This window comes from Penicillium daleae, assembly GCF_028827525.1.
Source record: "Penicillium daleae strain IBT 16125 chromosome Unknown utg000007l_segment0_segment0, whole genome shotgun sequence".
In the NCBI taxonomy this organism is placed as follows: Eukaryota; Fungi; Ascomycota; class Eurotiomycetes; order Eurotiales; family Aspergillaceae; genus Penicillium; species Penicillium daleae.
The window spans coordinates 3,411,675-3,424,873 of record NW_026623155.1 but is presented as its reverse complement, the minus strand read 5'-3'; the positions used below and the strand labels follow the sequence as shown (position 1 = coordinate 3,424,873).

Genomic DNA, 13,199 nt, shown 5'->3' with positions numbered 1-13,199 from the left:
GTGGATTCCTCTCATTCTCCCTGTTCGGCCTCGGTGGCTCAGGAGCAACCTGCCGACTCATATGCCCAATTGACTGAGTCTTAGCCGGGAAAAGGGAATCGAGTTGCTTTGCCGCTTGACGATCAAGTATTCTCTTGATTCTCGTACGAATAATGTCGATGCTTCGATTCAAACCGGGCATGGCAGAAGATGTACGTTGGAGAATATCGAGCAAGAACCTCAATTCTGTCCAGACTGCTTCATTGGCATGATTAAGATGTGGCCCTGCGCCAGAAGTTTCCAATTGGTATACAGCAGTCGTCGCTGCTGTGTATGTACAGTAGCTGTTCATATAGGTGATATGATGAAAGCCAAACGTCTTGATGTACATTTTCAGCAGGTGGTATATCGTCGTCGTTGCTGATCGACAGGTCTCCCAGCTTTTCCGTGACGAGTCTGAGCAAAGGGCTTGTCCACTGGAGACAAGTGGTCTATGTAGCAGAATAAGGGTATTGTGGTACATCAGGTTGAGTGATGTGATGTGTGGAGGTGGACTCAGCACCTGCCGAATATTCGGGTTCTGTTGACGGCAGTCTTCAGTGCCGAGATGACCGAACAAATTCACCTATCATTGGCTAGTGGCCGACCATGCTCCGGTATAGATGATATTCGATGATTGCCCGAAGATGCGCCGGCGGAAACACCGTTTGCGCATCCACTCCGCGCCGGGTCCATGCCCAAAACGGTACTCTGCCCCTAGTTATCTTGGTAGGCACTCCCCGTTTGGTGAAGACATTCGTCGTTGGTTACCAAAAGATATAGATTCCCCACTTTAAGACCCTAGATGTCTTTCTTCGAAACAGCCACTTAGCAGAACAAGCGTAGAATACACGTTTCGTAGGTGTCCAAAGATATTGGTACAGTTCTTGATGGCACCAAAAGAATGGCGCATTCTTGGTAGGAGGCCATTATAGTAAAACTTCCACCAATGAGAACGTCCGTTCCATAGCCACATTCATTTTATACAAGCTACCATCCTCTGCAGGATTCATGCCTATAAAGCTATGACGCTCGTGAGATGCGGGGGAGGCGGTAATACTTGGCATTATCTTGTCCAATCCTCGATGGCTCGGTAGAACCCCGCACTTCACCACTTAGTACTACCAATCACACACAAGATTCCAGATTCATTCCCCTTACGTCGGTATTACCAACCTAGACAGCCATGGAATCGACCGAAAGCAAGAAGAGACCCGCGCTCGAGCCCAGTGGCGGGCCACAGAAAATGCCGCGAACCAGTCCCAACCCCAACCCCAAGGTAACGCCTTTCATACCCCCTTATTTAGCACAAATTATTGAATCACTTTCTACAGAATCGGGTTGAGATTGCCTACCACAGCTCAATCGAGGATAAAGAAAATAATCCTCTTGAGGCCTGTAAGAGCAAGATGGCTATGGACTCGGGGTCACTCAGTTACGATGCCGAACTTAAAGTGGCCGCAAACAAAAGCGGCTTCGACCTCCTCGAAAGACTAAGTGCTATGGAGGAAAAGATGGCCGAAATGGAGGAAAAGATGGAAACCTTCGAAGGACATCGCCTGAATCATCTCGCTCTCCGTGAACGGGCTATTTCTACATGGGTCCGCGATGCGCTAAAGAAAGATACCGCTCGCCGCAATCAGGAGATCAAAAGACTTAACACGGAGATTATCCACGGTGCTGATATACATACCGATGCTATAGTACTCAAGAAGTATCGGGAAAGCAGTACCGAATGGCAAGCTTTCAGTATGCTTTATGGACTAACCCTTTATGAAATAAATAAGCTCGGTATGATCTCTAAGCTCTCTTGATGGTTATTGCTAATATTTTCTAGACAAAAAGAAATGCGAAAGCTCTCTACTGGCCTTAAATAGAGCAGCTGCTCTCTTGTTTAAGGATAATCGGCCAAAACTTCCTTCGGCGGAGGAGAAACAACGAGAGGCTCTAGTCGATCTGCTCCGACTGGAGAAATATAGAGAGGCTGAGGAGATGAGTGGCACTTTTCTTGTTGAAGAGTAGTTTTTTCCTGGCAAAAAGCTACATATTATTACTAGATATATCTATCGTTGCTTAATTTTATACCCACAGATTTGCCAGGAGTGACGTTGCAACACATCAGGAGAAACGTGCAGTCCGAGATCAATCGCCATGCGAAAGGCCATGCCGGAATAAAGCCAGGAAGATGATGATCGACCACATGCAATATCACGAGCGGATTGTTGCAACAGTGCTTGAATCGTAGGTATTGATGGTTCGTTTAGTGTTTCCATCGCTAAAAGTGTTTTTGCCTCTGACATGAGACGATTGCTAAGCCGAGAGAAGTTTTCATTGTAGTCTTCGGGACTCCACAAAGCTTCTGGATCACGGATAAAGCGACAGCTATGAGCACATAGAACCTTGAACAAGGTAGCAGAGCAGTACGTGGCGTCATGCCCTTGGCTTGCGGATTGAAGCATATCTCTTGTGAACGCCGGGCGATACACAAACAAGAAGCTCGGGTGTAACCAGCACCAATGTAGCTTTAACAGCACGCTACAAATCTCTGGTGGTATATCAGCCTGTGGCGATGTGCCATTCAAGGTAAGCAATTCGAGATTCTTCTGAGCCGCAGCATTTGCAACAAGGCGGTGTCTAGTATCATTGGTAATCTTCTCAACGGCTGCTGATGTAGAAGGCTGAGTTGCAGAAGTTGGTGATTCATCGGAAGCATCCGGTGGATCTTCGTGGATGGCCGAGGTTTTGTTGTGGTAAATGACGCCCCCTTGGGCATTTAGAGAAATGGAGTTGTCGTCTTGGTTGATGAAGGCGGAAGTGTCAAGAATAGGGGAGGGCGGAGAAGAGACACCTTCAGAATTCTTCAACTTTGCTTCCAACTCATGAATCCGGGACTGCAAGGAGCGCACATAAGCGATGGACGGTGCTTTCTCATAATGGCAAGTAGACGAGCTAGCGACGCAAGCGGAGCAACGCGGAATGCCTCCATCGCATTTGCTTTTGCGACGACGGCAAGTCGAGCAAACAGCCTTTTGATGTCGCACCATAGCCAGGATGTCACTCTAAGCGAGTGTCCTGGTCATAGAATGAACATTAGTGAAGGTAACTGGGCGGGAACTCAAACGCCGCCAGGACGAAAGCTACCGGACACGTGATATGAGACCGAACTAGGCCGAAGGGAAAATATAGGATCAGTGTCTATAGTAGTATGAAAGGAAGGAAATATTACAGCCTTGGAGGGCTTCTTTCAACAGTAGAGCCGCTGGATCATGTATTTTCTACCCTATTGCGTCATTATTCGATCCTTGTTTACTGGCCCTCAATCAAATTCTTGGAGTAGGATCTACAGCTTCACGTATTTCGAGCCCTCGATATCAATCTCGAGCATATCAGGCTCAATTCTCACTCCTTATAATACATAACGGAAATTCTTGTTCTCAAACTCAGTGTAATCCTGCATGCCAGCTTCATCGCTCCGAGCCTTATCCGGCAGACCATAAACTGAGTCTCGACGCCGATTGACGATGAACATGTAAACTATAATTCATACAGGTTAGCATAATGATAGGTATGATGAGCAATATTGAAGATATCAATCTGACATACGATATAGGCATATGTGGCAGCCCGCTTTGATTGCGCATCCAACAAGAAGGCCAATCGTAGCACCTTTGTACTCGGGGGCTTGGGAAGGTTTGACCACAAATGGCCCAGCAAAGTTACCCCAGCAATAGGCAGTGCTAGAAAAAGGGTGAATCAGTGGGGACGACTAGAGAATGAACGTTGTAGTGAAAATTACTAACAACACAAGAGCATTGGCCATGGCACGGTGAGTGTAGCCAGCCATGTTTGAGGATATCGTGACAAGCGAGATTGTGAATCCTACCGACTGGGCATTGACAAGCCAGAAACAAGCCAGTCTCTCCCACTTCTGTTCGCGTGGTAAATATGCCATACATGCGGCGGCAACCGTGCACATGATGTTAGCTGCAGTCGCAGTGAGCAATCTGCTGTTGGGTATATTCAGCGTTATTGCGCCGCCAATGACCAGTGCGATGATTTGGACTGCGTCTCCAACAGACTTGAGCTCTGTAGTCTTGGTGGTCGAAAATCCCATATCCTCTATGATGATTGTGGAAAACGAGTTGACGACACCATTTGGAATCGCTGCTGCAAAAACTGAGACAAAGAGTAAGATAGCTTTAGGGTCAGACAATGCGACTATTGCTTGCTTGGCGTTGAAGGTTTTCGTTTTAACACCTGTCTCATTACCTGCCACTCTTTTGATCCCAATGATACGCTCAGTCTTTGACAAGAAAAATGCGCTCGAGGGTGCATCGGGAAGAACGAAGATAATGACCGCTGCCCAGAGGCACGTTACCGAGCCTAGGATGTAGAAGAGTATCTTCCAACGTTCTGGCTCAAAATTGACCGGTAGCTTAGTGATGCCAAAACAAATATAAGAGCCGACAATGCCACCCCACCCTAAAGCAGAGTACCAAATGCACTGACGAAGTGGAATCTCTTGTCGGGTATACCAGAAACCAGTCATTAGGGTCAACCCTGGTGTAACTGCAGCTTCGAACAATCCCATAATGAAACGGATTGCAAGTGCACTGGAAAAGGTGTGGCATTGAGTCATGATTATAACCATCAAGCCCCAAATAAAACAGCTCAGACCAAGGACACGCTGTGCGGGGAATCGGCCTACTAGCCACCCACAAGGATACTGTCCAAAGAAGTACCCGGCATATACCACTTCGGGAAAGAACACCGTTAGTAACTTCGCGCTGGGGAAGGATTAGCCAATACGCGATGGGAGATTTACTTGCAGAAAGATAATTGAATTGCTGACCATGAAGGCCAAGAGCCTTTTGATAACCCAAAAGATTTGCATAGTTCAATGCGGTTTTGTCCATGAATTGCAGGGCTTGGGTGATAAGAAAAATTGGAAGAACAACGAGATCAATTTTCCATCTGACTCGAGAGTTCTGGACTGCATCAGCGACCGGCAAGAATGAACGCAGACTAATAATATCAAGCAAAGGGGCTACTCGCTTACCTCCTTCTCTGAGACGGAAATCTCTAGCCCCTCTCGATACTCTTTATACCCGACCGAGTTTCCATATGCCTTGAAAATGTGTTAGACTACAGCTTCCCGCATCAAGTACTTCTACTCCAACAAGAAAACATACCTTATTGAGAGTTAAATCTTTAGCCTCTTCGATCTCATCAACAAGTTGAGAGGCGTTCACAGGCGCCTCTTCAATATGCATGTTGCGAGAGGAGTCCTGTTTCGGTGGGGAGAGCATAGTGGCAATTCGCAAAAAAAGAGCTCACACCAGCTGTGAAAATGCTGATCAAGATCTCTAGATGAGAATATCCAGCGATCGTCCGTGGCATTCTCTCCAGTCTGGGGTGCATGATACTTATAGGCACAACCCCTTCAACTCCTCGGGGATGGACTTTGGCTCTTAGCAAATGTTTGCGGGGAAATCCCCACAACGCCACACGGCCATACGCCGGGGTAGGCATTGGCGGCAATTGCCCGAAGAATCAAAAGCCCGACATATTGAAAGGCAGAGATAAATAAATTAGTCTACACCCAACGACTGGGAAAGTTTAATACGAAAGCATTTACTATTTATCCCCTCCGCCCATAATGCCAACTGACGACACTGCGAGGAGCACCCGCTGGCTAGCGCAGCCATCTGGGCCTTGCTGCCTGAAAGGAACATTGCACGATGGTACATCGCGCGGGCATTTTGAAGCAGTTGCTGGTGTTGAAACATATATTTCGCGGCCCAAAGCCGATTATGCAAATGGTCATATCTTGTTTTACTTTCCTGATGTCTGGGGGATGTTTCCTAACGGTCTTCTGGTAATGGATGCCTTCGCGGATGCGGGATATCTCGTGCTGGGCTTGGATTATTTCCGAGGAGTATGACATTCAGCCAGCTATTTTGTTGTAGTTACGTATTTGACCCGAGCTGACCTATTGCAGGACCCCGTGTGGAAGCATCGCCGCGATCGTCACGATCAATCCAATCCGGATTTTGATTATGAGGCATGGAAAAAGAAGCATATGGAGTTTGCAGACAAAGCGGTTCCAAAATGGATTGACGAGGTAAAACGAAAGTATGGCCAACCAGCAACCAAATATGCATGCGTGGGGTGAGTCTTTCTTTTCCGAGATTCCGAGAACTCTCATTCTAACCAGGGGTCGGCAATGGCGCTCAGATACTGCTTTGGTGCTCCATACGTGTGCGACGAATTGGCCAAAGAGAGTGTAACTGCCAGTGCCTTTGCTCATCCAGCTTTCTTGAAGGAAGAACATTTTACAAACGTTACCAGTATGTGCACCGATCCCCGTATGCCCAAGCAAATTACCGGAGAACTCAAAGTTCGAAAACAGAACCCTTATTCCTGTCTTGCTCCGAGGAGGATCATACATTTGACCAGAACTCTCGTCGTACGGCCTTGGGAATCCTACAGTCTGGGCGCAAACCCTATCATCTCCAACTATTTTCGGGCGTTGAGCACGGCTTTGCTCTTCGCGGGGATATGAAAAATCCTTATGAACGTGAGTTGCCGCCTCCTTGAACCGTGGAAGTCATCCATCTACGGAGCTAATACCTCACAGGATATGTGAAAGAACAAAGTCTACAGGGTATTGTACAGTGGTTTGATTTCTGGCTGTCTTAGTAGTGCTACCTATAATAAAATCAGAATGTGTTTCAGGCTGGATTAACTCCGGATCATATTAAGCTTTGGAGAATAGAAGATGTTATCGGTCCCCAATTTATATTTCCCCAACAGACATAATTATAGGCACCTGTCTTATCCAGGGATTTTAAAATCTACAAGAGTGTATTGTCTGCTCATCAACCGCCACTTGACCGGAGAGAATATTGGCAGTTGTTATTGCATCCCTCGGTGGCATGATATGATTTCCCAACACATTCTGACTGGTGCCAGGGAGGGGATTGTCCACATGGATATGAATGTTCTAGCGTATTTTGTTCAAGAAGTTCGTTCGGCTGACTCCTGACTGCTATGATCGTCGCTCAATATGCTCCTAGCCCAGTTTGGCGCGGGGCCCGAGGGCGGGGACCGGAGAATGGCCGTGCCAATCATTGCAATCCTTACTTGCTGTTCCCAAAGCCTGGTTTACCTTGTCTAAGGAAATGAGTAGTGAGTATATATTTTATAAGTTCTATCCCCTATTCCAGAGAACTGCGATACAATTACGCTTCTTTCAGCATACATCCAAGAGTCCAGGAGCTACCATCATGTCACCTACCAAAGCCTTCGATTTCACGGGCCAAGTAGCCATCGTCACCGGCGCAGGATCTCGCATGGCTGGTACAGATTTTCTTTCTTTCTCCATTCTTTTTCTCCTCTTTTGACATGACTGGTGAGTGTGACTAATAATATTATAGGCAAAATTGGCAATGGACGTGCAACTGCGATCCTGCTCGCCCGACAGGGCGCCAAGGTTGCTTTAGTGGACTACAACATCGAATGGGCACAGGAAACGAAACGAATGATTAATCTCGAGGGTGGTACATCAAGAGTTATACAGGCTGATGTCACTGATGAGGAGAGTTGCCAAAAGGCTGTCGCTCAGACAGTTGAGATCTTTGGGGCAGTAAACATTCTTGTGAACATTGGTAAGAGCTCCCGAAATAATTTATTTGATTGAACACCAACCGCTTTTCCTATCAGTTGGGGTCGGAGGTGCCATGGGCGATGCTACAAAGGTTGATCTTGCCGCATGGGAGCGTGATCTGAGAATTAATGTGATGAGTATGGTTTTGATGAGCCGGCATGTCATCCCGGAATTGAGGAAGTGCGGGCGAGGTGCCATCGTCAATATGTCCTCCGTCAGCGGTCGTATGTCTTTTTCTTGATTTTCTCACCTCTCAACGCTAACATGGAGACTTCAGTCCTGGGAGGCAATCCCAGTCTTTTGTACCCTACCAGTAAGGGCGCAATCATCCAAATGACCCGAGCAATGGCTGCTCAACATGGACCTGAGAATATCCGAGTTAATTGCGTGTGCCCTGGAATGGTATTTCCTCCTATGGTACGAGGGAGGGGAATGACGGATGAAATGCGTCAAGCACGTATCAATCAGAACCTCCTCAAGCAGGAGGGAACGGGCTGGGATGTTGGCTATGGTATGTCCTTTCATTCTGACTACCTTATTCCCTATTGCCGACCTGACATTTGCAGCCATACTATTTCTTTGCAGCCAAGAAGCTAAATGGATTACTGGGTTGATTATGCCAGTAGATGGAGGGGTGAGTCAATTGTCTCTGTGCAGGTTCCTTTGTTTCATGTTAACCCCGAGGCTATTACGCGACAGACAACGGCGGGAAAAGCAGACAGACCAGCCCTCAAGGCTGATACATTGGCAGAACAAACCTCAGGAATTCCGAACAACGCATGAAGTTTGTTTCGCGCGATGATCATGACAAGCCACACAGTTACAATGGATTATTCATGGCTTCGTGTCGTAGGATGGTTATTTATTAACGAAATGCATCAGTATACTCAATAAATTCATTTATATTGGTTTTTATTGCTACTAGAGTGATCACCAAGCACTTGACATGAGACAATTGAGTTTCCTCAAGTTATTATTCCAGGCGCTTTGGACTTTCGTCGATATTGAGAGTGCGGCACCTTATTCAGTTCATATGGTGCCCTATATATCCTATGTCATAGTCAAAGTAATAAGAAACCAGACTATTGCCCTAAATGGGTAAACAAGCTGACCAGGTAGCGAAGTCGGAGCGGTGTTCGAGACGGAAAATGGCCGGTTTACAGTCCGGTTGTCGGCAAATGCCCGGAGGAGAGACTTCGGACCAGGGAACAAGTAATTTTAGCCACCAGGAGGCAACTTTAAAAGACGCGATCGCAATCGCCATCTGTAATGACAGTACTCTTTCCCCTCGATTGTTTATTATCTAAAGCACTAGCTGGGTCTGCAAGTTTTCACATATTCATATTCACTTTCAAAATTCATTCTCCCGATGGAACGCTTCTCCAACCGGAAGAGATCTCGCAACGCCTGTCAACGGTGCCGAATGAGAAAGCAGCGATGTATAGCGGATTTGAGGATTCCATGCAACAATTGTGACTCTGCAGGAACTCAGTGCATCCTCCTTGATCTAAATTTTGGAAAGAAGCTTCCTCGGCCCAGGTAAGCAAGACTGTATATATCATGATATCTGGAAAATAGAAATATCTCAAGATGAAGCTTGCTCTCTTTCCACAAAGAGTTCCTTCGCTGATGATCTTCAAAGATCGTCAAAATTAGTTAAAACACCAGACTCTGCCAAACAGCATATGTCAAGTGCATTTTCTTTTGAAGGGAAATCGGCCAAAGATGACTATGTGATACCTACGAAACCAGCGAGTGAAGACGCCTACGACATTGCATACGAATTGCCAGCTACGGTTCTTCGCGAACCCCTGCTCTATTCTCCATCTCATATATCAGACTTCGGTCTTCAGAATCCTGTCACAGCCGATGCTGCGACCGATACTGCCAATCATCAAATCACTTCCTGGCTTTTGCTTTGTCCGATACCATTGCCTGATTATCTGAAAAAGGACTTAGCGGTGTATATGTCGAGGAAAGAAGCTGGGCCTGACGAATTGCTATTTATTCTTCTAAGATGCTTTGAATCTATTCGCATGCGTGTGCGTCAGATTCGCCCCGGCCTCTGTGATGAGAATCGCCGTGAGATAGTTTACCATGGATGTCAGACCTATTGCAACGAGTATGGGTGTATGGAACGTCATCTTGACAAACTATATGAAGAAAGCCGAATTCCGCAGAATAGAATTCTCGCAAGGTGCCTGCATCAATTTGAGTTGTACCTTAACGCCCGCGGGACCGTAAAGGCCACAGGTGAGATTCGAGGATTGCGTCTTCCCATACTGGTGAGAATCTGACTATGCGTCCCGAAATTCAATCAGAGATTCCCTCTGACAGACAGTCCTTCTTCCTGAATGTATCACCATTAGATATTCCAAAAGAAAACACGGTCTCTAGAACAGAGAAAGACATTGAGGATAGGTTGCGAAAGTGGCAATTGGATCTGATGATGGCTAACTTTGAGCCAAGCGCCTCATGAGGACATACTGGCAGATATGGAGGGATCTAAGTGGGTGAGTGAGCTTAAGTATCATGTATTAACAGAGTAACATATATCTAAGATCTAACCTCAAGATTGATAAAAGAACATGAGTCGGGAGGTTTACTAATTCCAAATAAAAGCCTCATTCTTCTGATGTTTGTTCCCTTCTGTAAGGATTCTGTCTGTGGCAAAAGGGATAGGGATCCAAGCCCTCGTTCCAGCCCTTTGTCAAGATGCCGCTTTCTCTGAGTTGAAGTTTTCATGAGGTCTTCCGGAGTGGACATGAAATTCATTGGGGGTCAAACGGCCAATCGCCGCAACACCGGCGACAAGGTCATCAGCTTCGGTGTTTGGCCGCGGGCTGAACTAAAAACACAATTATACTCCAACAGCACTTACTTTCGGTTTGACTCCCTTCGAGAGTCTGGGTATTATTTTATCTTGTATTCTTGAGCTTAAGTCCTTGACTCGGCAGCAAAGCTTCCTCATTCGATCGATCCATGTTTATGTGCTCCCTCAATCTCACACCATGCGTCTCCCATATGCCCCGACGACACCACACCCTACCGATGACGAGGCGATTCAAATCTATCAAAGGATCTCAGCTCGTCGCCTACCACGACCTCTAGTCCCCTTGGACCTTGCGTTTTTACATGCACCTCCAGTGGCAGATGGCTATAACTCCTTCATCGGGTCCCTTCGCACGAAAACCAGTATCGCACCTGATATATTGGAGATCAGTGTCTGTCGTATTGGTGTTCTTAATAAAGCCGTTTATGAGTGGAATATACATGGGCCGCTAGCATTGAAAGCAGGAGTTTCAGTCAATGAACTGAACGATGTGGCAACACTTCCTGCTTTCACTGATGAAGGAGAGCACTCGCGACAAGCCTGGACTCGTAGTGTCCTGACGAGAGCCCAGCAGACTGTGATCAAATATACCGATGAGATGACGACTCGTGTGGCAGTGAGTGACGAGGTATTTCAGGAGTTGCATGAGGTTCTACCGTCCCACCGCGAGGTGGTAGAGCTTACTACGACTATTGCAGGGTATAACTGTGTTAGTCGGTTCTTGGTGGCTTTGAATGTTGGTGAGCACAATGAAGGGGAAATGAAAAGTCCCCAGAATATGGCAGAGAGCGTATGAGTACAAGATTTTGACTGGGAGATTTTTTAGATATGATTCACCCGTCTTCAAGATAGCTCAATAGCTCAATAGCTCTTGATTGCTTGAACTTATTTTCATTACTTGAATTAACATGTGTCCCAAGTCTAGCATTTTGAACACCATTAATAGTCATGATATTTGAAACCATGGCCAAGGATATTTGCACCACCATGGAACTCTGCTGAAATCTATACATACAAACAACGCCAATTTGTCTCATTCCGATACGCCAAGCTCCATGAAACAACTCCGAAAGGGCCAAGAAAGAAAAATGCCACAATCGAATTGTCTTGTTCAAAAATGGTCTTTCTCTTTACTCGTCGCTCATCCGAGTATCATCGCCTCCTTCCTCCTCCTCGAGGACATCCTCCTCAGCAGGCGGCGGCGGGAGAGTCTGCTCGAATTTCGGATCGACGTTCGCGCGGTGTAGCGAGCGCTTGTAGACCTCCGCCTCGTCGGGATCACGAACGGTGACGTGGAGTTGATCAATCTTCTCTTCCGGAGCTTGCGACGCGGTTGGGGCAAGACCAGCCTGTGCAATGGTGCGAGCGCGTTCCGGCTTCAGGCGCACCTTGCTGATGATGGGATAGTAGTATGCAGCCTGCTGCTTGGTCTCCCCTTCACGCGGCTGGTGAAGAGTCAAGGCAATATCCTTCAGTTTTTGGTCGGTGTTTAGAGTCTGGGCGCTCGTTGCGAAAGTCCGTTCACGGTCGTAGCGGTGGTACCTTGTGCTATCGGGGCCCTCGTTGGTGTAAAGATCCTCATTGTCCCGGTCCGGGTTGTTCAGGTCCATGCTAGCATAGACCTTCTTAACGGATTCCTGCTTTTCAGGAAGATGCAGGTCGTAATCGAAGGGAATGGGGCCAGGGTCGGGATAGAGGTCGGGGTTAGCCTTGTGGAGAGCTTGCTTTGAGGCGTGCTCCTGGCAGATGCGCTCTTCCGGTGCGGATGGGTGAAGAAGAGCCACGTCCATACGCTTGTCCCGCTTGCCAGCGACGGCAGATACAGGGGCCTTGTCGAATTTAAACTGGACGAAACCGCCAGGGTCGGGGAAGCCCGAGAGGTCAGGGAGCAAAGGGAAGAAACCGACAGGCTTGAGCTTCGGGTTGTCGGGGTGGACAGGTCGCGCCCATGCATCAGTCTCTGCTTTCGTCGCCGGGAGACCCCTGACTTGACTCTCTGTATCCTCGCCAGTGTGCTTGCTGTGGGGGTAGGCGATATCGAATCCTTTCTGAATAAACTTCTTGATGTGCTTGGGGTCTTCCACAGAGATCTTGCCCTTCTTTACTGCAGGATTCAGACCCTTTGCGGGGGCGCTCCCTAGGCCAGCGGTGCGATCGACTGAAATGTGCTGGGTACGACGAAGGAAGCTGACATTTGTGTTTCTCGGGGCAGGATTACGAAGCTGGTCGAGGGTCATTAACAGCGGGAGGTCGGCGGGGTCCATAGGCTGGGGGTGCTCAGGCGCCATGATAGCTACAACCTGGTTAGCATTGCTGAATTGTTGAGTCTTGTTGCGCTCTCACATACCACTCTCATCTCCCAAATGCAAGCCCGGTAGACCAACGAGGTCAATTGGCATACCGCCCTCGGCGTCGACATCGATATTGGGCTCCTCTCGCCGGGCAAGATTGGAGGCAAAGCCTGGAGTGAGAAAACGGCTCAAACCCTCGTGCGGGATGTCGAGCAGCTTTGGGGGCATATGCGGCGGAGGGAGGTCATTGCGATAGCGCAGGGACGCGATGTACTCCTGGTGAAAGCCGCTGGAGGACTTGTCCCCCCGGGACTTGGAAGACATGGAGGGCGGGCAATGTTCGGTGATGCGCAGGATCTAATAAAATCTTGCGCGCAAGCGAAAGGCA

The 13,199-nt window shown here is 47.8% G+C and overlaps 7 protein-coding genes across 7 annotated transcripts; 4 read left to right on the top strand and 3 right to left on the bottom strand.

Annotated features, from left to right (window-relative positions):
* Positions 1-1,204: 1,204 nt before the first annotated feature.
* On the top strand, positions 1,205-2,040 carry N7458_008412 (uncharacterized protein; the record flags this gene model as incomplete). Its single annotated transcript, XM_056911794.1, has 3 exons — positions 1,205-1,297; positions 1,353-1,809; positions 1,856-2,040. The coding sequence occupies 3 exons, from the start codon at positions 1,205-1,207 to the stop codon at positions 2,038-2,040; spliced, it is 735 nt and encodes a 244-aa protein (XP_056764620.1).
* Positions 2,041-2,081: 41 nt separating this feature from the next.
* Positions 2,082-3,062, bottom strand: N7458_008411 (uncharacterized protein; the record flags this gene model as incomplete). Its single annotated transcript, XM_056911793.1, has 1 exon — positions 2,082-3,062. The coding sequence occupies one exon, from the start codon at positions 3,060-3,062 to the stop codon at positions 2,082-2,084; it is 981 nt and encodes a 326-aa protein (XP_056764619.1).
* A 362-nt stretch (positions 3,063-3,424) lies between these two features.
* Positions 3,425-5,327, bottom strand: N7458_008410 (uncharacterized protein; the record flags this gene model as incomplete). Its single annotated transcript, XM_056911792.1, has 6 exons — positions 3,425-3,552; positions 3,622-3,784; positions 3,815-4,773; positions 4,844-5,006; positions 5,078-5,146; positions 5,211-5,327. The coding sequence occupies 6 exons, from the start codon at positions 5,325-5,327 to the stop codon at positions 3,425-3,427; spliced, it is 1,599 nt and encodes a 532-aa protein (XP_056764618.1).
* Positions 5,328-5,677: 350 nt separating this feature from the next.
* N7458_008409 (uncharacterized protein) lies at positions 5,678-6,720 on the top strand (the record flags this gene model as incomplete). Its single annotated transcript, XM_056911791.1, has 5 exons — positions 5,678-5,956; positions 6,020-6,189; positions 6,256-6,368; positions 6,431-6,598; positions 6,659-6,720. The coding sequence occupies 5 exons, from the start codon at positions 5,678-5,680 to the stop codon at positions 6,718-6,720; spliced, it is 792 nt and encodes a 263-aa protein (XP_056764617.1).
* Positions 6,721-7,202: 482 nt separating this feature from the next.
* N7458_008408 (SDR family NAD(P)-dependent oxidoreductase) lies at positions 7,203-8,470 on the top strand (the record flags this gene model as incomplete). The annotated part of the gene is made up of 7 exons (XM_056911790.1): positions 7,203-7,209; positions 7,297-7,380; positions 7,458-7,688; positions 7,744-7,911; positions 7,965-8,198; positions 8,254-8,321; positions 8,387-8,470. 7 exons carry the CDS (start codon positions 7,203-7,205, stop codon positions 8,468-8,470), a joined length of 876 nt encoding a protein of 291 aa, XP_056764616.1.
* Positions 8,471-10,698: 2,228 nt separating this feature from the next.
* On the top strand, positions 10,699-11,316 carry N7458_008407 (carboxymuconolactone decarboxylase family protein; the record flags this gene model as incomplete). Its single annotated transcript, XM_056911789.1, has 1 exon — positions 10,699-11,316. The coding sequence occupies one exon, from the start codon at positions 10,699-10,701 to the stop codon at positions 11,314-11,316; it is 618 nt and encodes a 205-aa protein (XP_056764615.1).
* A 334-nt stretch (positions 11,317-11,650) lies between these two features.
* N7458_008406 (uncharacterized protein) lies at positions 11,651-13,135 on the bottom strand (the record flags this gene model as incomplete). Its single annotated transcript, XM_056911788.1, has 2 exons — positions 11,651-12,813; positions 12,868-13,135. The coding sequence occupies 2 exons, from the start codon at positions 13,133-13,135 to the stop codon at positions 11,651-11,653; spliced, it is 1,431 nt and encodes a 476-aa protein (XP_056764614.1).
* Between the last annotated feature and the right edge of the window lie 64 nt (positions 13,136-13,199).